Source organism: Lampetra planeri, chromosome 10 (genome assembly GCF_965212315.1).
Source record: "Lampetra planeri chromosome 10, kcLamPlan1.2.h2, whole genome shotgun sequence".
NCBI lineage: Eukaryota > Metazoa > Chordata > Hyperoartia > Petromyzontiformes > Petromyzontidae > Lampetra > Lampetra planeri.
In genome coordinates this window covers 7,438,743-7,465,591 of record NC_136116.1, presented here as the reverse complement: position 1 = coordinate 7,465,591, position 26,849 = coordinate 7,438,743, and the positions used below count along the sequence as shown (strand labels likewise).

Here is a 26,849-nt window from a genome sequence, read left to right as displayed (position 1 = left end):
TCACATGGGTTGGACCAGATGACGCCAAAAGGCGCAAATGAGGTTCCCATAGTGTAGAATATAAAATATATTTATTTTTATATTGTTTTATTATTTATATTTTATATTATTATAAAGTCACGTAGAAGGAAAATAATAAAATAATATAAATATCTTTCTATTTTATATTATTGTATTATTTCCTTTCTACGTGACTTTACCGAAAGAATCAAGAATACAAAAACTATTGTTATAAAAAAAACAAAGGCTATTGTTGTTGGTGTTGTCAATAAAGTTTCGAGGTTTCAAAACTCCCCCCTCCCTCCCTCCCCCCTGTTCCCGTCATGCCCCTCGCGCCTCCGTTTACGTTTTAATTTTTCTGCTCGTCATTCACCGACGCCGCGTCGCGTCGCGAAAAAAGAACGGAAAACTCCTGCGTCTTTTTGTTTAAAGTCCGCCTTCACTTCTGGGTTGTCGCTCGCGCGCAAAAAAAAAACGATCGTAAGTCTCGCAATTTAGTGTCGTTGCGTGCGCTCGCGCTTTGTGTGGTTGTCTTAAGACGCGGGTGAGAGGCGCGCGCGTGCCAAGGCCGCGCGCGAGCCTCGGTCTTGTCTGGTCGCGCTGCCGGGTTGAGGTGAGCCCTGACCCCGCGAAGCCCCTTTTTCGCCGACTTGCCCCAAGCAAACTCGCCTAGCCCCCGAGCTCGTGTGTCACACTATCATCGGGATACACTATCTCTGGTCCACCTATCCCCAATCTCGTTATTCCTGATCCCGTTTTTTAGAAACAATCCCCGTATGCACAGTCACACTAACTCACATCCACCCTATGCGCGATCTTAGCCCTGGCCTCCCCATTCCCAGCCCCGGTCGGCCTGACTTAAAATTCCACTTATCATAGTCCCCATACTGGCGGGCTACATTTACAAAGTTCCCCTATGTCCGGCACTTCTAGCCCAATCCCTCCAAGTCATCGTCTCCCTAACGACAGCTTGTTTTCCCAAACTCCGAAATCCCATTTCCCCAGTTCCCCTATACAGTACTCGATCCCCTTATTCCGGTTCCCTTAACCAACGACCCACCTAACTCGTATTACCCTTTATCCCCACTCACTGTACCCATTCTAAATTAAGATTCTGAGTCGCTCCAATGTCTAGTCTCCCTTATCACGTTCCCCCTATCGGCCCTCATGTTGATCACTAATCCCATCCCCAATTTTTTTTGCACCCGTTTTCATTCCCGTCCTATTAACAATGCTCTTTATGCCCCAATTCTCTGTTTCTTGACTCCCGTAACCTCGTGACCAGTTCCCCCCGAGTGCCATCCAATTTCTCCCCCGCTATCATGCCCTGTTTATTTTCAATGTTACATCCCTTTTCCAGATCCTCTTGTCGGCCAATCTCCCTTGTCATGGGGCCTTTATGCCCAGTCTCCCTGTCCCAAGTCCTCCTCTCTTTGATCTCCTTAACTCCGCCCAATCCTGCCTTAAGTACAGATTATGAAGTTCACAAAATCGTACTTGATTATTTAAACAACATCCCATGCAGTACATCTCGAGGTGCCATAAAGGAGTATTTAAGATAACATGAGAATCACTCAGGATGGAACTGATAAACGTGACTCAGCCTGAAGCAGAAATGTCTGTTTGACGTAATGACTCGACAATACATTCCATAGTTTACAGTAAAATCATTCAGTTCAATAAGTGAGGTTAAATGTATTGGTCCACTGTAGAAAAAATTGCAATGTAAGTTTTGTAGCCTTTCATATACTGTATATAACCTCACACCACCCATAAACTAAACCTACACCTGTCTGTGCCCCTATTTTCATGTAACATCTCGAAATTCAGTCACATTTGAATGCATTAAATTCAAATAGTATTGCCTTGTATTGCCAACTAAATTTACCCCTACCCCATGTGAACTTAAATTAACTAAAGTTATTCCTCAACCCAGCTAAGCTTATTATTAGATTCCAATACATGCTCAGCCTGTTTTGTCAATTCACTACTGGATGAGGGCTTCACTGCGTTTGGGCTATGAAGGTTATTTTCCCATATTTTCCATGCTGAATGGTGTTGGTTGGTGAAGATGGGGGACATACAGAATGGTTAATTTCACGGCAATGGCCTCTACTGCCCAATACGTCTACTGCACCTGTTGTATGCATGGTATTCACACATTAATGCGCAATGCAGGCTAAATCATGTTTAAATTGAGGTTTGATGGGATTGAGTTCATTTCCGGCCGCTTTGGTCACAGACCCATACCTAACACTACCCCTAATTCTACAGTATTTACAACTCTTAACACAATCCCAAAACCACAACACTAACTGAAATCCTGTTAAATTACAAACATTTAGTTCAAATTAAGTCACTGACACTCAAACGCGGATATGATAAAAAAAAATGTTCGTCCATTGGTCATTTTTATTCAGCAGCATAATTTTTAGTTTGACTTCAATTTACCTTATCTCGGCACTAATATGACTGGATCACATCCAGGCTTAACCCTGCTTTACTTTCAAGGTCTGACAATTGGGTGCACTCAGTGTGATTTTGAAGGTTCCGACTGCTGTGGTTTAATTACACTTTTAATTTTTGAACGCGGAGTGTGGTACATAAGTAATTATTCATCCTTCTGTTCCGCAGAGCCATGGACCGGCTGTTGAGACTGGGCGCTGGTGGGATGTCGGGGCTGGGCCAGGTACTGTTTTGATTCAACTCTCAGCAACAGCCGTTTCATATTTGCACTTGTTTTTGTGTATATGTTCCTGGTAGTCCACGATACTATTACCCCTTCAACCATTATTTAGATTGCCTTGTAAGTGCAAATTGACATTTACACCTTTAAGGGAAACTCATTCAAAGAAGTTACTGGTGTTTATTGTATTTTTACATCTAAATGTTGGTTTAATCACCAGTGTGTGTGCTGCTCTTATTTGGTGTCCATATTAAAGTGACATTCTGCATTTGTGAAGTTCATATTTTTTTGTGTAAGTGGATCGTATGAAAGACCAAGGAGCTTGTAAGCAATGAACTATTAAACACAATGTTGCAGCTCAATCCTATCATCACAATAATTTACACTTTTTTTTCTGGGTCTATATGTAAAAATCCACAAATCAGATTGCCGTGTATGGCATTTGTATTGGTTGTATGTTTATGGTATACATTTGTGCCTGTCAGTGAGTGTAAATGCATTATATACCATATATATTTCACTTTTATTATTTTATTTCGAAGATATTTGTTTCAACTCTTTCAAAGTTCTGTCACTAGTTATGCACGACAGTATTACTGTGTACTGCACATAGTTCACAATTTCAGACCTATATCTCAAACTGCAGGGTACAATAATTAATTTTAGCACATTTAGTAAGATGATTTTTTGTCTATTAAATTAATTTGGCCTTCCTTTTGGCTTACTTAAATAGAACAGCGGGGGGCTGCCATGCCCCACTATTTAAAGCAGGCACTGTTATTAATGCTTTGGCTTTGAATTTGTGTTGGATTCTTTTTCTAATTAAAATTCTTTGTATTTAATGTAATAAAATGTCATTTGAAAGTTAAATTATTTCCCCCCTATGTTGATATTACTGTTAGTATACAATGCAATGATTAAACTTCCCTCCCGCCCTCCCCTGTGTGGAATCGAAGAGCTCATTTGTGGGGTGTGATATTGAAGCAGCGGGCGGTCCCAGGCAGGAAGCACCAGGCCTCGTTAGCTAGCCGCGCCTGCTAATCCGCTGGCGACATGCCGCATGCTCTAATCACTGTGTGGGGGCTAACATCTGCTCCCCAGGGCTGAGCGCTGGTCTGCCTTGCACGTTGAGGCTTTCTCTGTTGCTTAGAGCGTCACGTCCTAAAGTCTTCATCCTAACGCGCAGCGCCGAGACAGGGTCTGATGGGTTTTAATTGTGGTCAGCTTTTTCATTAGCAGGATATGTCTGAAATGCTTTGTTGATATAAACGTGGCACTTTGTGTTTCGTTTATTGAGATGACTGCAACCACGATCTAGCATGTACAAAACTAAACTTGTGCATTAATGACTTTGAGTATGGCACTCAGTTCACGAAATGAAGCAGTTATGACAAACGCAGTCTTTTTTAAAAATGTAAACGCCAGTTTCAAAAGCAATTCTATAAAGCAATTACCAAGATATGTTGTTCCATATTACTTTAGAAACATAACTGAGCATTGCATACATGGTCTTTCTTAGCCATTTAAAGTAATGATTGTTGCTTTTTTAAATCAATGCTATTTAGCCGTTAATTTTAAAATAGTTATAATTCACACTAAACTGTGGCCATATTGTTCTTAAAAATATATTAAAACACATTCTTCCGCAATGTTTTGTTGAGTGAAGGCGACTGCAAAGTTGATCATAGGCAGCAGCTTCTTATGGCTGCATAATATAGGAGTGTAAACAACATGCCATCTGTAACGTGCTGCCAAGCAGCCGTCCGGAAGTGCAGAGCCGATAATTGGCTACTCGGGAGCTAATTTGAAATGAGTCGCTGGCGCAGCAGGGATCCTGGATAACTGGGGGCTGCCATCGATTTTTTTTGGAAGCAGAATTTGTTTTTCACCACTGTTCTTATTAATCTCAACTTCTCAAAGCTGTTTGAGTTAAAAAAAAAAGTTGTGCTGTAAAGGTCTTGGCATTGGTGAGGTTCAGACAAAACTGTGAAATTTGATTCCTAAAAATGGACAGCAATTAAGAAACTTAGGCAGCTTATGAAGTTGGTGTTGGACCTTGATTTAACTAATGATTTCTGAATAACTTGTATACTGAAATCTAATTCCTTAACTTTTTTATTATTTTACTTGGTTTTTTTTCTCCAGATAGACATATGTGTGCATAGCTTAGTACCATATTTTACAGTTGTATTTATGAATTGCGATTACGATATTATTTTGACCGCAATCATTAAAATCCATAATGTAATCCTTTGTTTTGCAGCCCACACCCCCAATTGTTAAACAAGTGATTATGTATTACCTTTTGGCTTGGCACACACTCCATTTGGCCTATGATGCATCAGGACCTGTAGCAAGACCAATCGATAAACACTCTCATCTTGGTAGCAGACATTCTGCAAATAATTGACTGGTGATGGCAGGTAGGTGACCGTGAGATATCAGACTGGGTACCATACTTTACACTTTTGTATTGAACATGCTACTGCATGCTTTGCCACAACATATTCTTTTCGCCTTAGAATCTGAAAGAAGTGGTTTCCTGATAGCGTGTACTTTTGGATAACAAATACTTTGAACATCATTCAACCAGTCTAGAGCACTACAACATGCAGACTTTCATCTGCTGGTAATCCTACCAACCTGTCTGGTACGCCCCAGTGGCACAGGGTTTGTCATTTTAGGGGCCATCCATTTAGTACGTACGCATGGAAGGGGGAGGGGGGGTTAACCCAAATGCGTATGTATGCTTGCGTATGGGGAATCTACTGGCAATGTATGTACGCATGGGGGGGGGGGGGGTGAAGCCTCGATAATAATTTGTCTACATTGGCCTTCAAATGAGTTAGATAGTCCGGCAGTGGACTATCTGTTTGCTTAAACGCGTTAATATTATTAATCCTTGATCGTTTCTGCGTGGATTAAATATCGGCCGTTCTATAGGATATGGGGGGGGGGGGGCGTTAAGCGTACGTATGCAGGAGCGGGGGGGGGGGTGTAAAAAGTCTGCGTGCGTACGGGGAGAGGGAGGGATCAAGCTTTGACAGATTTTTGCGTACGTATTAAATGGATGGCCCCTTACTTGAACATATTGGAACCATCTGCCCTTTTTAAAATCAAGTTTTTAATTATGCCCAAATACGTTTGCTTCTTGTAGTGCATTTTAAGATTAAGCATGGCTCATGAGAAAGATGTGGTGTGTGATGTGGTTGAATGCTGTACAATATTCATTGTCGAATGCGGTGTGAGGAATCCAGAATAGCAATATTGAAACGTGCCCTGGCCGCAAAGTTCAAGTTTGATTATTAAAATGATAATTATGGTATTGTTTGATCATGGTTAATGCAAGTGTTATTTCACAGCTTTAAAAACAACAATCTAAAATATTGTATGTGGTAATGTAAACTTAATTTTGTAATACACAGGCTATATTTCATCAATGAGAAGTTATCCTTCACTCTTATGTCAGGCAGGTGTGGTTGTAAGTAATTCATATTACATGGCGTTTATCAGCAGTTGCCTCATTTCATATTCTCCGAAATTGTTTCTGTTCTCTTCTAGGGCCCTCCCAGTGATGCCCCAGCTGTGGACACAGCTGAGCAGGTGTACATCTCTTCTCTGGCCTTGCTCAAGGTTTGTTATTGTTCACACACCTTGTGATTTTTGTCGCTGCAGTAGAATTACTCAAGGGGCGTACTCGCATTGAAGCACACAGTGCGGTTTGGTTTCTCTGGTCGAAAAATAGCAGACATAGTTAGGTGGTTGTTGCATCGGAGGATTGTGGGAGATGGTAACAGCTTTGGGGGAGGTCTTCATCCAGCAGAGGATTGATCATGGTTGATTGTGATGAAGATGAACTCGGTGTAAATAAGTACCATTATAAATCACACATAAGCCAAACCTACTTTGGTTTGAAATGGACTATATTGACTACCCTGAGGTCTTCTGTACATAACCTTCACGGCTATGACCATTCACTCTCATTTATTATTCATACAATTTAATTGCTTGTTGACTATTTCCAGTTTGGTCTTCAGGTTTATGCTGGTGAAACACCACATTGTCTTATGGCAACACCCGTGCTGTGTTCCCCACCAGTTATGTTATTTAATGCAGGACAAAACACACGTCACGCTGCTTCCCAACCAGGACAGCTTATTCCAAGATGAAATAAGCAATGCACTCCATTTGTGTGAAGTTTTGAAATGCAGTAGCAGAGGTCGCAAACGGGTTTTGATTCCTTACCCGTACCCGACCGCACCAGAGTCGCAAACGGGTACCCGTACCCTACCCGATACCCGGCCGGGTACAGGTAGCCGGGTATCGGGTAGGGTACGGGTATCGGGTACCCGATTGCCATGTTGCAGGCGCGGGTGGGTTGATTCTAGGAACTTGAATTGTGAGAAGAGACAAGACGTTGGGAAATGAGTGACAAACGGTTACTCACCAGTGACTTACGGCCTTCTCACTCATTGGTTGGGGTGAGTCATGTGCGGCTACCCATACCCGTACCCAGCCACACCAGGGTCGCAAACGGGTACCCGTACCCGGCCGGATACGGGTAGCCGGGTATCAGGTAGGGTACGGGTATCGGGTACCTAATTGCGACCTCTGTGCAGTAGCATTTAGATGCAGTATACATCTCCAGTAAATTGTCGCATTGAAGGTCTTGTTGGCCAATATATTTATTGCCGGATGAAATAACACGGCATGTAAGGCTTATTTATTTTTTTCAAATATTGAACAGCATTCTTAAAAATAACATTTTGATTACAAAATTATTGCATGCAGACCTCAAGTTGCGTCATCGGCATCACAGTTTGACTGAACTGCACAAGTCGGTCATGGCAAAATGTATTCATATTTGTTTTAAGATCATTGTTTTCGAAATCGATTTAACTATTACAAAAATCATGGAATCAATAATCAAATCCAATGCGATTCCAGTAGTGATTGAATTGATTGGCACGTGCAAAGTTCAAACCGAACGGAGCATTTGAATGTAATTTGTCAGCAGCAGCAGGCATTTGCAGCCAGCAGCCGGGCTCATCAGTCACAGTCTGGTACATTCAGCATCACAATGAAAAGCAACATACCAGTGTATCTGAAGAGGAAAGTTTTTAATTTCGTGAGCGTTACCTGCTATAATTTATGGATCCGAAAGGTGGACACTCGCGAAGAGGATGGAACATATGCTCAAAAGAGCACAAAGATGCATGGAGAGATGCATGCTGGGTCGTTTTTCCACTTTTTTTAAAATGCAAAATTAACGTTTGCTCTCTGAAAATCGTAAACATCACAGCCAGGCTCTTGCACAGAAGAAAGCTTCTTTTCCAGTTCCAGGGGTTTAGCAACGCAACAGCCATGACGTCACCAGCTCGTCATCATGCATCGCCTCCTTTTTCCTGGAGTGGAGCGGCACACAAATAAGCCAAATGTTTTCTTACTTTTGTTCTCACACTGTACTAATTTTCCAGGGCTTGTTGTGGCTTATGCAAGTGTAATATTGCAATTGTGGCTGCAATTGTACATGCTGCATGCATTGCTTTTTCAGTAATGTGGTGTCTGATGTGTAAAGTTGTTAAGCTGTATAATGTTTTATAGTTTTCCAGGATTAAATTATCGTTAACTTTTTTTATTTCCTATGCTGTAATATTACGTAATGGAACACCATGTAATTTTACATAATGTATGATGATCATTATCAGCCATGATCTGTCTACTGCTGGATAATGCTTCCCCTAAGCTATAACTGTCTCTTACAATACTAAAATTCAATAATCTACCCCACCTAACACATGCATGTAAGCCTACTTATTTGCTCCATCTCTTGGATGGATGTCTTTGGCAGCCAAAGAAGTGTTCCTTTCTTTGGCTGCTGCCCTTCCAGCTCTTCTTGGCATCAATTGCAGCGCTACTAGTGCTGCGCCTGCCTTTCCAGTCGCTCATGCATATGCATCAGCGATGCATCCAGCAAATAACACCACCTCCTCCAGGCGGTGTATTTTGTGCTGCTAATGTCGCCGTTAACATATTTCCAGTTCACCTGGCTCGAATATGTTCCTGATGCGTAAGTTTGTACGGCGTTAAAGGTGAACTGGAAAGTATCGTACTGAGAGACAGAAAGAGCAACACGTGGATTCGAGAACCTATGCAGGTTAAATACATATTTTTTACTGTTAATAAAGTACGTGTGCTTAGATAGGACACGTAGCAAGACGAGATTATGGCCAGTTGATTAGAATAACTACTTGGTGTCAGCCAAAAATTGGGAAAGCACCCAAAAGGAAGTCCATTCCTGAGATGGAGTGATGAGATTCCAACATATGCAGGTATTGGCTGGATCGTTGGACCAAGAAGCATGCCGACAGCTTGGGAAGGCTTGAATCTAGCGTTGAATTGTTCATGTTTGATGAGGATGAACAACCCCAGTTTCAAGTTTAATAATGCTTGGGTCACCAAATAACAAAGGCAAAACAATCAAGTACAGGAATTAAGGAAATATAAATCAAAACAAAACACTGCATCCCATGAGGAATCCAATATATTGCAAAGATAAACCAATGTTAATACAAAGTTTAATATTAAATTCCCTTAAATGTAAATCCGCTTGGGCAAACTAATTCCAGACTGATCACACCGCAAATTACCAAACTAAGCTACCGAAGCATTTGAACAGATGTAGGTGTACTGTTGTAGTAACATGTAAACAAACAAAATACATGTCACATCATTGCAAGTGAAGTTATCATAAAGAATCAACAGTTTAGCATCTCGTGATGGTGCAGGTCGTGCAAGGTGTACACTGGGCCCTACTGTCTGCTGGGTTGGGTGTGGCGGAGTGCCCCCCCCCCCCCGCTGCAGGGGGATGGAGTGTTCACACGTTGGATATGAGTATCGATCGGCCTGGCCTGCCGGAGATTGGAAGGGACAGGATCGCAAGGGATCACGAGCTGTTGACAGTTTTTTGTCGTTTCTTTTCTCACTGTTGATTATTGAGCCCGTGCAAGGCAGAGTTCAGAGCAGCAAAACAAATTCCTTAAACAATAAAAAATGCCAAAATCTGTTGCCTTCCAGCCAATAGTCAAAGTATATCCGATCCAGGGTAATTCATGACAAATTTAGAAGGCTTATCACTTGTACACACATGGATCGGAAAAGCATGGCGGATACAGGTCTACACTTTTTTTACATTTTTTGGAATGGTGTACCTCTCAAATTAGTTCCATGTTTATTATAAACACACCTATACAAACGACATGTTTTCTCTTTGTTCCACATCTGAGTGTGTAACTTCTAATCAATCCCATCTGTTGTGCCCGATTAATCTTCCTCACACTGTTGGTCAGATTTGTTTTGATCTACAATTGTGACTGCTAAGGACATTGACTCACTGGGAAACAATTATTTCTTGTGCTGCGATTATGAGTGCACGAAGGTGTAAAGTGAAAGCGGTATAGTTTTTGCTTCACTTGTGAGTAAAGTTGTTTAGTGTTGACCAACGAACCTTTATCCAACTCGCAGATGCTGAAGCATGGGCGAGCAGGTGTGCCGATGGAGGTGATGGGCCTGATGCTGGGAGAGTTTGTGGACGACTATACAGTCCGCGTCATTGACGTTTTCGCCATGCCGCAGTCCGGCACGGTATGCGTTCACACCAACATGTGCACACACACACACAAATAACATGCTCTGATATGTGCGTAGAACACAGGCGTGGTTAAAGTACCTAATAAACAATGTTACCAATTTCATTGTTTTTCATTCTGCATTGTGCAGTGAAAATGGTTAAACAATTAATGTGAATCTTTACACATAGTCAAAATCCTGTGTCAGGCTATCTTGGGTTTGTGGTTGCAAGAGGTGAGAAAAGCATTTTCCAATTGTTTCTTCGTTTATCTTGGCACTTAATAAACACCTAATGTAAGTGTGGAGTATTTAAAACAGCAGTGAAGTGTTGTGTCGATGGCATAACATAAATGTGTAATGTTATGGGTGTAAATGCCCATGTCTGTTGTGGGTTTGGGTATTAATTGTCTTGACCATTGCACACAGGATTATTTAAGACTCTTCTACAAATGTTACATTTGGCTTAAAGTAGGAAATTAGTTTATTTAATATCAAAGTGAAAACGGTGCATGTTTGTATATATATTGCACACCACTTATTTATTTCCTGCTTATATGAACACATTTTAGGTTGTGGCTAAAAGTCTTTGTGTTCATTTAATTCATCCTATCACTGGCCATTACTCCACCTTACTTGCTAAGAGCAAACGCATGAAGATGTCTTGTTTCCAATTATTTTAAACCTTGAGAAATGGCCAAATACAAGCTGAGTAAAGCGGAATTTAAACACGTGTCTCGACAATCCCTGCAGAAAGTACCGTACCCGTGAGTCGTGGTTTCCTTATTTCTTGGCTATGATCATGTGTATTATTTGTGATGGGGTAAGTTTACCCACCGGTATATAAAATTGCACCTGGCATGGGTGAGAAGTGCAGCTCAGCATAAGCTGTGAAAACCAATTGTAGTCCTACCTTTGGTCATACAGCAGTTGTCAAGGTGAGCAACAAGCCGCCTTAAAATTGACCGTGTCTTGAGTACAACGGGGCGACAAGTGCCACGCATCTGATCTCGAGCGGGCGCCTGTAGGAGACGCTGGCGCCCGGTCACACCCGTCGATTCGTGGCCCGGTCACCCCCTGCTGCGGCCCGCCTGCAAAGGTCGCGTTAGCGAGCCGTGACTGAACATGAACCCGCCCTGTTGCCTGTCTCTCCCTCTTACGTTCACCATGACCACGGCCAATGATTTTCTTTCTCAGTGACAGGTCACATCCATGGCAGAAAATGTCACTTTTATTTGTTTACATTTTTAATCAATGTTTATGAGCGTGTATGCGGTAGTGTTGCTGTCGTTATCAACAATACTTGCTGCGGTAAATGAAATTTGTCCCGGAATGTTGTACACGTTTATTTTAACGTAGTCACATTTTTTGCAAAGTGCAGCATGTAGAGAATGTGTTTGCTATGTGAAATACACCACACGTACTCTTTTGTTGGTGAAGCATCTGACTTCATTGCAAGACACTATTATATTTATGTTTATCTGATATTTTGACACAATTATACTTGCGTTCAAACAATACTAATCTTTTTTTATACCACTGTCCACGTTGTGACAGGTATCTAAATATTTATTTCAAAAGCAATTGCAATTTTAAACAATTTTTGGTCCTTATACATTTTGGCAAACAAAGATTTGGGCAGATATGACAAGAAACATTTTCACACAGACAGCTTTTAAATCCTATTGCATTTAGTTGTCTAAATTAGATTTTACGTAGAAGAATGCACTTTGTTTTTTGTTGACGATTTTCATTTCCATGTGAGTTGTCAATTAGTTTGGTCTTGAATCGACTACGATGATTTGACTTCCCTCATTGTGTTATCTTTGTAAACTTAATAAAGACTGTTTAAACGGTAAAACCAGTTTTGGTGCCCGTGCATCACATGATGCTGAGTAGGTACTGCTGCAACCATGAGTGGATTTCAATCGTTCTGCACATTAATAGTTTTCATTGAGTTGGTTTGTGGATTTCCCCCCCCCCACCGCTAACGAATGTGCTCAGTGATAGTGTGGATTTTGTCTTATCGCGCAGGGTGTGAGCGTCGAAGCTGTGGATCCCGTTTTTCAGGCCAAGATGTTGGATATGCTCAAGCAAACCGGCCGGTGAGCTGGCTTTGCAACCACCATCGCCAAAGCATTTTTTTAATGGAGGCAACTCGCATAGCATTGGCTACCTTAGAAATAATGTATTTACTTTGTGCAATGCATGCATTTAAGAAGCAACCCGTTGAAGAAGACAAAACGGATATTTAAAACAAATGTTCGCTTGACATTGTCCTCGCTTATCTACGGCTGAGCATGCTTCATATAGTGTGAGCATCTCTGGCCAGACCCCGGCAGCCCCCGTAGCTCTCGGCACTCACACCCAGCCATTCTCGCTCCGTCATCGGTTTGTCGGACACCCAGAGCCCTGTCTGTGCTTGCCGACCCCCTGGCTGCCAGGCTTTCCCCCCCCCCCACCCTGCCCCTTTGCTCGGGGAAATTACAATCAGTAACGAGAGGCTATCTGCATAAGCTGTGAAGATTCAGTCCCTCCCCTGCTAAACACTACCACTGCCACTGCTGCTGTGCAGATAATTGAACTCTTAAATGGTCTGTGCCGTTCGTTGCGGGTGAGGCCAAGGTGCTAAAACATGGGATTCACGGACTAAGCTCTCTGCTGGTTGGGAGCACTCGAACACTGCTGACTTTTCGCCTGCCATTGACTTGCCTAAGGCTGTAAAGAGTGCAATATCTCATTGTTTAAAGCATGGTAGCATACAGTGATTATTTATTTAATCTACCTCTAATTTTGTGACTGCGCTATATATTGATTACTCGTGACTACCATTTAATATTGTCGTCATTAACATATGTGCAATCGTTCATGTGTTCTGTTTTTAACGATTTCTAACTAAGTTTGGATGTATTTATTATTTAATTATGTCCATAATTGGGGGGGGGCATTACATCTCTCGCAAAGATGATCGAATATGAACGAACCTATCATATAAAGTTGTGTTGCATTTATGGGCTTACCCAATGGAAAACCGGTCGCATCAATCAAAAGTTCCCCAAAACCTGGAGGCAAACCAAAGGGAAAAGGACTTTGCAAATATGGAAGTCCCTTTTGACCTCGCAGGTACCTGTCAGCTTCCATACTGAGAAATAAATACATCTGAAGACAGGTTTTTTGGGAAAAGTTACATATACCATGTGTTTGCATGATATTTTCAGAACTTATTTACAAAATCTTGTACTACACCGCGCATTATTGTCAGGTACACTCAGACGAACAGGGAGCCAAGACATTGTGTTTCTCTACCACCAGGCCTGAGATGGTGGTCGGGTGGTACCACAGCCACCCGGGGTTTGGCTGCTGGCTCTCAGGTGTCGACATCAACACACAGCAGAGCTTTGAGGCGCTGTCGGAGCGAGCTGTCGCCGTGGTGGTCGATCCCATCCAGAGCGTCAAGGGCAAGGTATCACTTTGAGTTTACACGGCCTGACCCTTTTGTGTTGTCTGTTTTTCTGAACACACGAGAGAGTTTTCATCCTGCCTTGAACCCTGGCCAGCCCAGAACTTGAGTGATTTTTTTTCTTGAGAGCAATTGACTTAATTCCAATTCAATCCAGGGCTGAGATTTTGGAAAATAACCCCCCTGCCCTATTCCTGGTTGGACTTTATGAGGTCTGGAAAATATTCCATGAGAAATTAATATCCAATGAATGAACTTCACTTCTTCTCAAAGCATAAGACCTAGGATTCTCATACATGCCAATGTGTTGTACGCTTCAATAATATTATATTTTGTGCACACTTTATTCAGTATCTAAACAGCAAGGAAGAGAGACCATATTATCCTATCCATACCTGTCAGCATGGTGAACAATTAATTCAAAGGAAGTGCTCTGTGAATATGGCACAGACACTTCAGCCAATGCCTGGATGTGCGCTCGGCAAATTGTGCAGGCATACACTGCTTCCAGCCCCCAAGCAGTTCCACAGCCTCCCTGTCTGCAGCACCATATAGTGTCTTCAGGTGGTGCATCAGATGTGAGCCACAGCAGCCTGGGTATTGATCATGTAATCAGCTAGGTGGAAGAATGTCTATCTGGTAGCCAGGAGGGTTTAGGTTCTATTCCTGGAGCAGGCAGTGAAAATGAAGACGCCTCTTCGGGTTGTGTGGTTATATAGGTGGTGTATTTGTGTATTTCCTTAGCTTGGTTATATTAACGAGATATAAGATATCATCTGAGCTTCGGTTTTGGGCATAGTTTGTGGTGACATTTAATTTTAATGTTGGACAAATGTTTCTCTCAGGATGTATAAATCCCAAAAGTAAATTTCCTTTGTTCTCAATGGATTTTAGTTGCCTGAAAGCTGCACAATGTGGCAACAACTTATAATTTGGAATATGGAGAAATGTGTTTAGGAAATGCAATTTTGTTTTTACCTTGTGAAGTGCGATACATTAATGGGTCCCCTTTTCACACCTTGTTATTTGTTTTTTTTCTTTCAAATAACACACGTATAAACGTAATCCTGTTTGGTGTCATCTCATTTAAACAAAGTGCCGATTTTGAGTGTTTTCAATGGTCATTAACAACAAGGCTTAATAGCAAAACAGAAGCTTCGAGAACAAATAAATCACCAGAAAATACACATTGCACACACGTAGGTAGTAGATACATGGATACAGTGTATACGGACGTATATAAAATCATAATGTCGGATTGAGAGCTGCGACAGCTCTCTGTAACGCACAGTAGCAGGCCTGGCCACTGCTCACCACGAAGCTTTAATTTGTGAGGTGTGAACGCCTGTAGGTTCTATTCTCACCTCTCACCGGGCATGTGGAGAGGGCTGCTGCCGAGATTGCAGGTGAATGTCCATCATCTAAGTCGGAGTAATACATAAGAGACCCTATCTTCTCCTCTCGTTTGCCAAAGTGGCATAGCTCATCTGCCAGCCATCGTGAAAACGACTATAGTTATTTTTAATGTCAGCTGTACATTCTGGGCGGCGGGATGATTTGAAGCCTTCAAAGTCTTTTATCACAAAGGTTCATTAAGCCCTTAATGTGCTAACCATGAAAATATCTATTTTGGATCTGACCCATTTAATGGCATGGTTGAAATGGTTTAAAATGTTGCATGTGAAGTGTGGCATTTGCATTGTATAATTCTCTCGCAGTTTTGCATACACAAACTGAGCCGCTCTCTCTCTCTCTCATGCCTCAGTAATTTACAATGTCTTAGCTGCTCTAGGATGCACACGTCTGCTGGTATCCCTGCAGGGATGGCTGTCGCATCACATCCCTCCCATCCTCCTGATGTCTAACAAGTTTTTGAAACATTCTATATGTTAAAACAAAGTGTGGTTTGCGGAGGATTTAACCAATTGCCTCTGGCTGCACTGCGTAACGGCTGTGTTGCTGGAAGATCATTTTTTTTGCGCTTAACGTGGGATTAGCGAGATTGAATTTTAATACGGATTTTTTTTTTTCCTACTTGCATCAAAGTCAGTTTTGAGTATTTTTTTTTCCCTTTGTTATATGTCGGCTTGCAACTTGCCGCAATCTATCCAAAGTTTTCACATGTTCCTTAATGCATATTTTACATTAGACGGTAAATAGGGTGCACTATTACGAGGATACACATTTTCTGCAGACAGAATTTCAGCATGGTATAACTCGACAACATAAAGTGCAAGTTGAGTTGTATGCGGTAATTACACGCATTTCAGTGTCTCCTCCACTGAAATGTTTTTTTACTTTTGAAAAGTGCATCAAGTGAAAGCATTTGTTTGACGATAGTGCAGATTATGGGACTTTTAAACATTATACTGGACGTATTGAGGTTTTTGTCGTGAAGGTTTGCAGTGTGTGCAAGCCAGAATCACCCCTTGCTGTCAAGGCAGGTCTGGGAAGTCCATCGTGCTGCTCCCTCTGATGATCTCTCTTCTGACATAATGCAGCTAATCAGCCCGTGGACGTCAAGAGTGCTGTCCACACCACCGCCTGTTAGCGTGCTCCTCAGCAGCATCTGGTGACATTAGTTTATAATGAGCCATGTATCTGAACCGTGACCATACGAGACCTCAAAAGAATATGTAGTTATTGCATAACAGTTAACGTGCCTCTCGGTAACCTTGCTAAAGTAGTTGCATAATGAATACTTTGTTGAATACGAGCAATAGATGATAATGTACATATGTGAACCGAGGAAAACTATTAGTAAGAAAAAAAAAAGATACTTTATTTCATACTCCACAAGGCGCAAATCACTTTGGGTTCTGACTCCCGATCCTTACATGTTGAGTGTATAACGTCAACATTTATATAAAGTTCATGTTAGAATAAAAAAAAAATTTCAGGCATTTAATTGCAGACAAAAACATTGCCATACTTAATCTTTACACAGTTGACTGATCCAGCTTATCAGCAGAATGTTAAACCTCGCAAGGTGTCACGAATGCCAATTGGTTGTCGTCGGTCATCTCAACTTTTCATATTTTAATCGTGAAGCTGACTCGATCGTTACACTCCCATTGGAGATACTGCTCAACCGCTCGCACGGTGCCTCGTCTCCTCTGCCCTCTCCAGCCTGGCAGAACCCGCCCGGTTAGTCGCTACCCCTGCCCATGACCTGCCACTCACCCCGTCCCCGGGTTTGGCGCAGGTCAGCGGTGGGCCTCCGGGAGCCGTGACGTCCCGCCATGTCGATGCCGGCGACGCGCGTAAAAATCGGGCACTTTAAGTGCTAAATGTCAGCACTCAGCCGTGCAGCCTCTCTGCGCTGCTGCCGCTCAGTTTGGCGCGAAAGGTGCTCTGGGATGGTGCCGAGTCCCTACCCTTTTTATTTATGGATTCTTTCTGGTTGGGACTTGAGAGTCGGGGTGGTTGGGGTAAGATAAGAGCATTGTTTGTGGGAAGGGAATTGATTTTTGTCGTATTTTTTTAAGTATTGAACATTTTTTTTATATATATACAAAGAACCGTCATGCATGTGCAAATGCAACTTGCTAAATTGTATGTGCCGAAACTAAAGTCGCAGTGAATGTACCTTGACTGAGGCTTTATTAACTTGCATGTTTTGTTGGATTAGACGTGCTGACCATATGCACTGGCTGCTCAGTCTTGCAAGAGCGATTGTTTACACCGATATTCTGAAATGTATAGATGCTAACCACTTGGGTTAGAAGAGCGCTTCAAGAATTCTTGACCATGCTGCAGTGAATCACTTTGCGAGTTAAAACTGGACTTGATTGAAGGTTGCGAACGTGGCTATTTTAGACATGCAAATTAATTTTTCATGTTGAATTACGTTTTTTTTTTGCGTAGATCTTTACAATGGAAGGCGATGATTCGCCGTGGGTTTATAATAGAGCGCTGGGTTTATGTGCCGGTAGTGTGTTCACAGCTTGTAGCGTAATGGATACGCGATACACACAGAGCGGAGTGTGATTGTGAACTGCCCGAGGCCACAGTGCCACGGTGAGCCCCGGACCAGCTGCCACCCGCTGCTCCCCCCTCCTCCATCCAACCACCCAGCGCTGCCGCCGCTAAAAACTGGGCCCCAGCGGCCCCAAAGCGCAATCTCTCAGCCATGCTTGAGCCTTCGGGCGGCAGCAATCGTTCAATCCCTTACAGGCCAGCGACCTTTAACCAAACCACCGTTAATAATAGCACCGAAGCGCCAAAAATGGTACACAAACGTGCAGATGACACCTTTTTATATGTATAGTGTACAGTACGTGTACATTCGTGCTGTGTGTCATTTTTCTTTTCATATGGTCCTATTTTTGCAATGTATCTGATAAAGATTGCTTAAGTTGGTTTGACACCAAACTTCAGTCATCTATCGGAGATGAAATGTTTATTGTATTCATGAAATAACAATAAATAATTGTTATTTTGTAAAGATTACTTAAGTTGGCATGCGACACAAAAAACAAGGTGTTAAACTACACATTGTTCACAGTTTTGTTGAAAGTATATCTTTTTTAATATTGATGAATTATTTTCATATTTAAATACCATGTTTTAACCTCCTTGCTGTGTATTTTATAGTAAAAATGTGTCACCGGTGTTTGTTGACCTGTAAAGGGTTAAAATAAGCTATTCGGACAGGGCCAGGTTAGATTACATCCCTGGAAGCAAAGGCAACGCGTTGCAGCAGCAGCGGCGGCAGCAGTGGTGGTGGTTTTATAATCTGCACGTGCATTGCCCGGGCAGTGCCACTGCGCTTCCCGCCGCCTCCTGTCATTTCATACAGCAGGCGGAGGGTGTAAGAGAAAACTGGCTTGTTCATTTCCGCCATAGGTTCAGAGAGTGTGCGTGTTACACTGCAGTTATTGGCATCTGTGATGATATCGGATTGATCACGGAGACCTTGATACCGCCCATCAGATTGCGCCTGACAGGAACACAGCAGTATTAGATTTCACCTGATCGAGTGTGGAACGTTTACTAATTATCCGTCAGCAAAACAAAATATATTTTGAAAAAATATTAATTTCTCTGGCAATACGTTTTGGTTTTATCGAACAATAGGTTTACTTTTTAGTGGCTTTAATTATTGCGTGGAATTCACATTTAAATATGATATACTTCCGTTTTTTTATTGACGTGTATATATTTTAGGAGGCCATTTGGCGAATATTTGCATTTATATATAAAAAAAAATGGATATCTGTACGCTGTTACATTTCGTAGAAATTTTTCAAATTGCGGCTCAGTGTTTTAGTATTTCACCATAAAATTCCTGCACAAATGGGTAAAATATCCATATGGCTAAATTTTATCCATTACGATCTGGCGTGCTTTGCAGCTGCTTTAACGTTAATTAACAACAAATACAGGGGGAGCCCTCGACTCTTAGCTCAGCGGTGTCGCGCGGCTGGAGGTTTGAGATGCGCAAGCAGGCTAGGAGCTCGCGTTCCCCGCGGGCACAGTTCACCCGTGCGTGTCCCACGCCGTGAACGGAGAGGGAGGAGATTTGTGTGTGGGGGAGAGCGTGTGTGGAGGGCTGGCATGCCTCTGGATAAAACGACATCGTCGGCGGTTAGATACTTAAAATGTGAAGTGCAGAGCAGCCGTGCACGATGCAACATGTTAAACAAAAAGCGATATTGTGGACCTCGCATTCACACGATCACCAGTTTTAATGAGAACCTATTCCCGAAAATATGCCAGATGCAGTAAGGGTACATTAACATGGAGCCAGTTTTTGTCATGAAGAATTTTAAGTAAAACTCTTGATTAAAAAAATGACTTTCGAGGAAATTATGCTAGCAAATGCTAGCTACAATAAGCAAGACCGCCGCATTGAACATTTGCGCAAATTGTAAAACTTTAGGTATATATATTTTACCTCTTTGCTATGTCACATCGATTGTAACAAAGTTAATTTCAGAGTTTTTTTCCAAAGTGTTATACTGCGGCAATCTTGGTCGATTAGTGTAACCCCACACAACACTCACGTTTGAGTCCAAAAACGCGCGCCTGTTTGCATGCTCGCCTGCCCGCACACGCACCTACTCCAGTTCAAAGTCCTCAAAAAATTGAGTGCCTGGGCGCAGTTGCTGGCAGGCTTTACCGTAATGGGTTCTCGAGTCAGGCGTGAAGCGGTTCACGTGTGAATGTAACCGTTACGAGAACGGCACCCAGCGCAAAAATTGCCCCAGAACTCACGCCCGAGGTGGATGACACTGGGAGAACAGCCCCTGCCTCTCCCCCCACCCCCTACCCTCTCTGGCCTTGGCCTCGGCCTCAGGTGGGAGGTAAGGGTGGAGCGGGGGGTGGCTGTGGCGTGAGGGTACGGGTAGTCGCCCTGAGGGGGTGGTTGGAGAGTCGCCTGCCATTCAAGGCAGCAGGGCCGGTCTCTCAGCCACACGGCATGTGCGATAATGACGGTTTAATTAACACCTCAGCTTTCCTTCCCCCTTCGTCTGAGCTCATTAGTGCACTGGAAAAAAAATCCCTCCCTCCTCCTAGAATATGGTACTCGCAGGCTGTCTGAGGTTAATGAATAGCCAAACTGCCTGATTTCTATTATTTCTTTCAGAAATGGTTATTTTTACAACACCAAAAATCTAATTTGTTGTCCTTTTACAATAAAAACAAGGGTGTGTTAGTAATTCCAAAAGACATTTTTTTTAGTAAAACAAACTTGCAAAATATCTGTCATTTTGAAGTTTTGTAAACTTAATATATCTGCTGAACATTTCAAGTCCTACCCAGACATGAAATGCTGTGATAGATGTTACAGTGCCTTGTGAAAAGAGCTCGATGCGTATAAGCAAAATTACATTAAACTCCTGCTGAGATGAAGATTGACTGTTAATTTTAATGTCATTCATTTTCCTGTGTTGATTCCCAAAATACCCAGTTTCTACTCTCAGGGTTTCAATGTGATGGAAGTTAAAATTATTAGTTTGGAACAATTACATTTCAATCGTGATATATCCATGTGGGGGGCTGTACATACACTGATGCATTTAGTGAAATGTACATATATTTTACTTAGAAAATGTACCGTGCAAAAATCTAGTTTGGAGTCAGTGAGTAGTGGATTGGAAGTAGATATAGCGGAGGGAGGTTTTTTTTAGGGATTGGCACGTTGAGACTCGTACCCGAGTCATTTTCTCATTCTTGTCTGGGCATGCCAACGAAGAGTAAAAAAAAATATGCTATTGGAGATGGAGCATCAGGAGGCGTCCTTTTTTGGTATCTGGCAAATAGCATTGGGTATAACTTTATTTTCGAATGTATCGAATAAAAGTGGAGATGGGTGAGAAAGAAATATGGTATTTAATTTTATAATTCTTTGTTTAAAACCAGGTTTCTGAGGGTAGCAGTTTCATTAATATCATTTTTTATTTCTGCAGACTTTGTGCAAGGTGTTACGAAAGTCGTGTTCTTTTGCAGCACTGTTGCATGTCGGCAGCATTGTCCTTTGGTGTAATTTCGAACGTCTTCCACGTGCGTGAAGTCTCAATGCAGTCCTTGGGCTGGTGCACCACTGAAACGGCAGGCTGAACTGGAATGCAGTGTCGCGAGAGGCTGTAGCTTGCGTGTCTTCACTGCAGGTTGTCATCGATGCCTTCCGACTGATAAATCCCAACATGATGGTGCTCGGACATGAACCACGCCAGACCACTTCCAACCTCGGCCATCTCAACAAGCCCTCGATCCAGGTACATCGACAAGTCCCTCTCTCTCACACGCGTCTTTTTGAACCCCATTTGAATCACTTTCATCGGATGCCATGACGCGGCGTTGATTGCTTCATTTTTATTTTTCCTTCATAAGTTACGTTGTTTTACGCACGTTGATTTCACTTATGGTCTAACGTATTTTCTTTTTTTGCAGGCATTGATTCATGGGCTCAACCGGCACTACTACTCAATATCCATCAACTACAGGAAAAACGAGCTGGAGCAGAAGGTGAGAGCGTATTAATACGTCGGAAGATGGTGGTGTGCAGTGTCTTAATCGTAACCAGACGCCTCCCGTAATCGGCACCTTTGAGGAAGTTTAAGCCACCCCCTCTGGCAACCATGAGTGGCTAAAGAGATTGAGATTTAGTGGAGCTCAAATGAACACACATCTGTTATCACTTTTTTTTATTTAAAAGTTAAATAAATATACAATCGATCCATCATTTCATATACATTTGAAAGGGTTACTACAATTTTCTTGTAAATATATGTGAAGGAAATGTTAATATTTTGCAATAATTTAGGGAATAAAAGTGAAAAAAATGACCAAAGAGAATTATTATTAATTTTCATAGTTAAATTTTCATGATTTGCTTTTAATCCTAAACGTATTGCACTATTAATAAATGCTCAGCTAATTGATTTTAAGTATCAATACCATCATCAGTTATTGCGACTCTTGATGAATTGCAATATAAATTGAGAATACACACATTTGGGCCCTGCGCTTCTCATTTACTCAATTATTCACTTTCTAGCCAGTGCTCCCTTACATAAGTGCTTGACTGACAGAACCTTTTAAAAAAATGCCTAAATACTGTAATTAATAAGCTCTCACCAGCTTCCCATTATTAAGCAAAGCATCAAAGCACTGTATCAATATTATGTTTTTTTCCACTACCAAAAGTGTTGATTGCTTCAGTATTGAGCGACACACCCGACAATAATGCAGGAACTAAATATTCTCACGAAGATGTTTTTTTTTACGCTAGTACATACCGTGGATGTATGCATGTCTACGCGTTTGCCTTATCTGTCTGAACGTGCGTGTTTCTTCGTGCGAGACGTCGTGATGTTAGCACACTGCGGCGGGTTGATTCCTAGCTACCTAGGTTCCCTTGCCGAGCGTCTAGACCACGAGTGGGTAATCCGTAACTGAACCAGGCCCAATCCTCCCTGAGGTCAACAGAAGCCAAAGTAATTACTGTACCTAGTGTGGTGGCGTTAGCAACAGCCCTGGGGAGGCTCGGGCAGCTGAGCGTGGGGCTGGCAATGCTATCCCATTGTCCTCGGCAGGTGCTCTTCAACAAGAGCAAAATGGAAGCGCTTTACGCGCGTACGTGGCGTCGGCGGTTCGCGTGCTGCATTATGAACCCGGTGACTTGAGTTCAATTCCCAGCGCCAGATAAAATCTGTGGCAAGTTGTTCTTGAACCTGATCAGGGCTTCCCCGCGGTTAAGTCAGCCTTAAAAATTACTAGCTGGTGCATTCTATGATTATCAATACGAGCTAAACAAAGGTGTCCAGGCGCAGCGTTGACCACACCTCTCAGTAGGTGCTCACCAACAGCGCTTGCGTCAATAGTCTAGACGAGACTGTGACTGATCTTTGCCTTTGCGTGCAGATGCTGCTCAACCTACATAAGAAGAGCTGGATGGATGGCCTTTCCCTGCACGAGTACAACGAGCACTGCAAGCTCAACGAGAACACCGTCAAAGAGATGTTGGATCTGGCCAAGTGCTACAATAAGGTGGTGGCCGGGTTGCTCACGCAGAAATCCTCAAAGTGGCTCATAGCGATTGCAACTTTTTCATATTATACGTAACTTTACTCTTTATACAAATGAGCAAGGTGGTGGCTCAGCAGTTGAGTGAGCAGGTTGCAAGTTCAAATTCTCTCCAGCGTCAATGAAATGAGTACCATGTTGTGGAGAAGTCAACGGTGGTTTCCCTATTGGTAGACTCTCACCCCTGCCATAGTAATGTGGAATTTCCACCACTAGCTTCAGTGCTGTAACCATGACATGACTACCGCCTCAATGGTCATTTGAGCAACAAGTCACTTTGCTTGTAATATAAATTAGTTGACCTGTACATTTTAGTTTACTTTTAAAGGGTTTCACTGGTGCTAAATGTATACTTATGGATAACTTTCATATGACCTTTAGACTCTTCATCTATGAACATTATTATTGTATATATATTTCAGTGAAGGCCTCATGGCGTATCGTGCATTATATAACTGTTGTTCACTCAATCTCTTTGGTCACTATACCTCTCTGCTATGAAGAAGGGCTATTGCTCTAAATGTCACGTGTGTGTGTGTATATTCCCTCTTTGGCGGCAGTGCTGTTGACGCATTTATTGAGTTTTCTTTGGTTATTTGTGCTCGCGCGCCATTGCCAACGCCAACGCAGCACCGCTATATTCTGTTTTAGCAGGAAGGGGATTTGGCTGATGTGAAACCTCGTACTCATCACAATTGTTGGCTTGGTCTTTTCTAGGCTGTTGAAGAGGAAGACAAAATGACTCCAGAGCAGCTGGCTATAAAGAATGTTGGCAAACAGGTAATTTACGTGCATTGTGGGTGCACGCACTTGTTTGGGCAAACGGTGTTTTGTCTTAATGTGGTGTAATTGTGCCTGGTTTCTTTTAGCTACGATGCATTTTGATACACATACGCAGACAGAAGATTATTATAAATTATGTCTCTTCTTTGGACTCCAACTGCAACTCTCGCATGCCACACGAAAAAAAACATGATCCGAAAACCTCATTGTTATGCTTTTTAAAGCACAAAGCAGTGTTGCCACAAAAATGTCAGCATTTGATTTGAGATTGCATTCCTATTGATTCGAATGGGTTATGCATTTGCTCAAATGCATCCCTTTGGACTGGTTATTATTTACGATAGGCTTTCAAGCAAAATCCAGAGAAATGCAATTTTTGGTAACGTTAACGGTACACATAAGGAATTTCGTACTGTATCGTAACACCTGTTGTCTGTGTACGCCCACAAGAAGCGAATTGGCTCTTAATTAAATATCTCGTTGCAATTGTGAAATTCGTCGATGGCTGCAGACAAGCATTTGGGCACTTAGGCATTTGCTGTACCAACGTTTGCAGTCCACCCCTCGATGGGAAGACAGGCAAAGTGATGATTTATCCAGAGTAACCAACGTCGTCTTTAAATGTTGTGCAGCAGAACTCTCAATATGTGCGAAGAAGCCAATTTTGGATAGTTGACATTTTATGTGTGCAAACTGATTTCGCGTACGGTAGTTGTGCATGTCAATTTCTCTGGCACCGCCACTTGGAGAGAGTGGCTTTCATTTTACAGATTAATAAAGTTAAACGTGCTCGGAGTTTTGTTAGTGTCTGCCTCCATTGTCCATGATGCAATTGTGTGTGCACGCAAGTGCAGGGTAGGGGGGGCGGTGTATAAAAGCATAATTTTCTTTAATCCAAGTTCTATATATGAATGAAGGAGTGACACTAATTAATCTGTGCTTTACTTAAACGTCCCTCGTAACACATGTGGACAGCACATAATGGACACCTTGTATTTTTTCACTCCTAATGCATTTTAACTTTTCCTGCGGGGCTTGTCATGTATTAATAAATCCGCTCATTGCTTTGCACTCTGAACGAATTGTGATAACTACGAGTGCAGTTAATTTCTTGTTTTAATTGGCATGCTTTCTAACGAAGTGAGTAAAATGTGCTTCTGTTGCCTCTCGCAGGACCCCAAGCGACACCTGGAAGAGCACGTGGACGTGTTGATGTCCTCCAACATCGTGCAGTGCCTTGGGGCCATGCTGGACACTGTTGTCTTCAAGTGACGAGGCCTCATGCTCTTCGAGACGACAATTATTAATTAAATGCCACTTTGATTAGGAAAAATTAGCCAGCCTAGGGTTTCCAGAGAGCACACATCATCACATTGTGGCCAAACACACTTAACGGACAGAAAGACAAGTTCCCCCCCTGCCGCCGCAAATGGGGCTTCCTTAGCATGTTTTTGCCATTGTTTTCTATTCAGATGCAAATTAATGTTGTTAAAGCATCACGTGTAATCTGATTGGGAAAGACATGTAAACCTTATCATCATTGTGGGGGGGGGGATTGACTTTTTGGAGAACATGTGACTCGAGTGCTTTTGCCTGTCGGTTCTGTCCTCGTATTTAAATGCACCTGGGTCACTTCTCAACACGGTGGCAGCGTGTAAAACTAGGGAGGCTCGATGTGCTTGTCAAAGTGGACTGGTGTTTGTATCTCTTACTGCTATGTACGATGGCTAAAGTCACGCGGCAAGGGCATGACGATCCATATGTATAATAAAATAACGGTCACGTTCCTGAAAAATACAAAATATAAGCTTGCCTTTCAAAGACGTTCAGTTTTTGCCACCAAATTAGAATTGTATTTCCCCTATGCCCCCCCCCCCCCCCATTTTGCTGGCTGTGGGTTTTATGCAGCATACATACGGCTCATAGTGTGAGTTGCGAGGACATGTTTGATTAAGGTGTGACGGAGCAACAGAAAGGTTGAGACGTTCTGTCTCTGTGGCGTCGGGGTCCCCTTGTGTCTCAACTTATGTAAAGGTGAATGCTGTTTTGATACGTTGAAAATCTTTTTTTTATTTGAAGGTTATTAAAGTATCCGTAGACTGTAATACCCACGACGTATATTTACACAAAAATAAGCAACAAGCCTTATAGTTTACACTCAAAACAATTTTCTCGTTCCATCGACGAGTCTCTGTCGCTTCATTTCTTTTGTGGCCGTTTTACTTTTGATCGTTTTAACATCTCGACGTTTTTACGCAGTTTGCGTACACGCTGCGAGAAAGGTGGCGTTCCATATACAAATAAAAACAAAAGCAAGACAAAAGAAACAATCTCATCAAAGTTTGCGCATCTCCCATGGCCCCCCCCCCCCCACACGCATCGCTTCACCGTCTATTATGCGTCGTGTTAAATTGCACGCACCTAATGCCCGTAACGCCTGCTTTGGTTATTAGCCCTATGCGTCTTGGGCCCCGTGACCCACACGCCGGGGCCCATAATGAGCTGATGAATCCCACGACCACCTTCCCCTCCCGTCCACCCATGCGTCGCCTTCACCACCACCACGACGCACCGCATACACACCACGAAAATGCCCCCCTTGTACGCTCGTAGGCGCGCAAAGGGGAACATTGGTTGCGGCTCAGGTACCCGCCGCCGCGCCGGGGGTTTTGATGTTACTCGTTGTGAAAGCTATTACGCGGCAGGATTATTAGTCCCTCCTAATGATGCTGCCGGCGCGGGGCGAGCTGTCAGAGCCGG

General features: G+C 42.6%; 1 protein-coding gene across 1 annotated transcript; it reads left to right on the top strand.

Annotated features, from left to right (window-relative positions):
- The first annotated feature begins 314 nt into the window (after positions 1–314).
- On the top strand, positions 315–26,416 carry PSMD14 (proteasome 26S subunit, non-ATPase 14). The gene is made up of 11 exons (XM_078598143.1): positions 315–480; positions 2,635–2,689; positions 6,248–6,319; positions 10,211–10,330; positions 12,347–12,417; positions 13,625–13,775; positions 21,389–21,496; positions 21,672–21,746; positions 23,145–23,270; positions 24,024–24,086; positions 25,263–26,416. Exons 2-11 carry the CDS (start codon positions 2,639–2,641, stop codon positions 25,359–25,361), a joined length of 936 nt encoding a protein of 311 aa, XP_078454269.1. The 5' UTR covers positions 315–480; positions 2,635–2,638; the 3' UTR covers positions 25,362–26,416.
- The last annotated feature ends 433 nt before the right edge of the window (positions 26,417–26,849 follow it).

Bases quoted from the DNA above. Each gene is read 5' to 3' on its own strand.
- PSMD14 (XM_078598143.1), top strand. From the start codon at position 2,639: ATGGACCGGCTGTTGAGACTGGGCGCTGGTGGGATGTCGGGGCTGGGC. The intron at 13,776-21,388 runs GTATCACTTTGA...TCTTCACTGCAG, and splicing joins TCCAGAGCGTCAAGGGCAAG to GTTGTCATCGATGCCTTCCG. The intron at 21,747-23,144 runs GTGAGAGCGTAT...CTTTGCGTGCAG, and splicing joins AAAACGAGCTGGAGCAGAAG to ATGCTGCTCAACCTACATAA.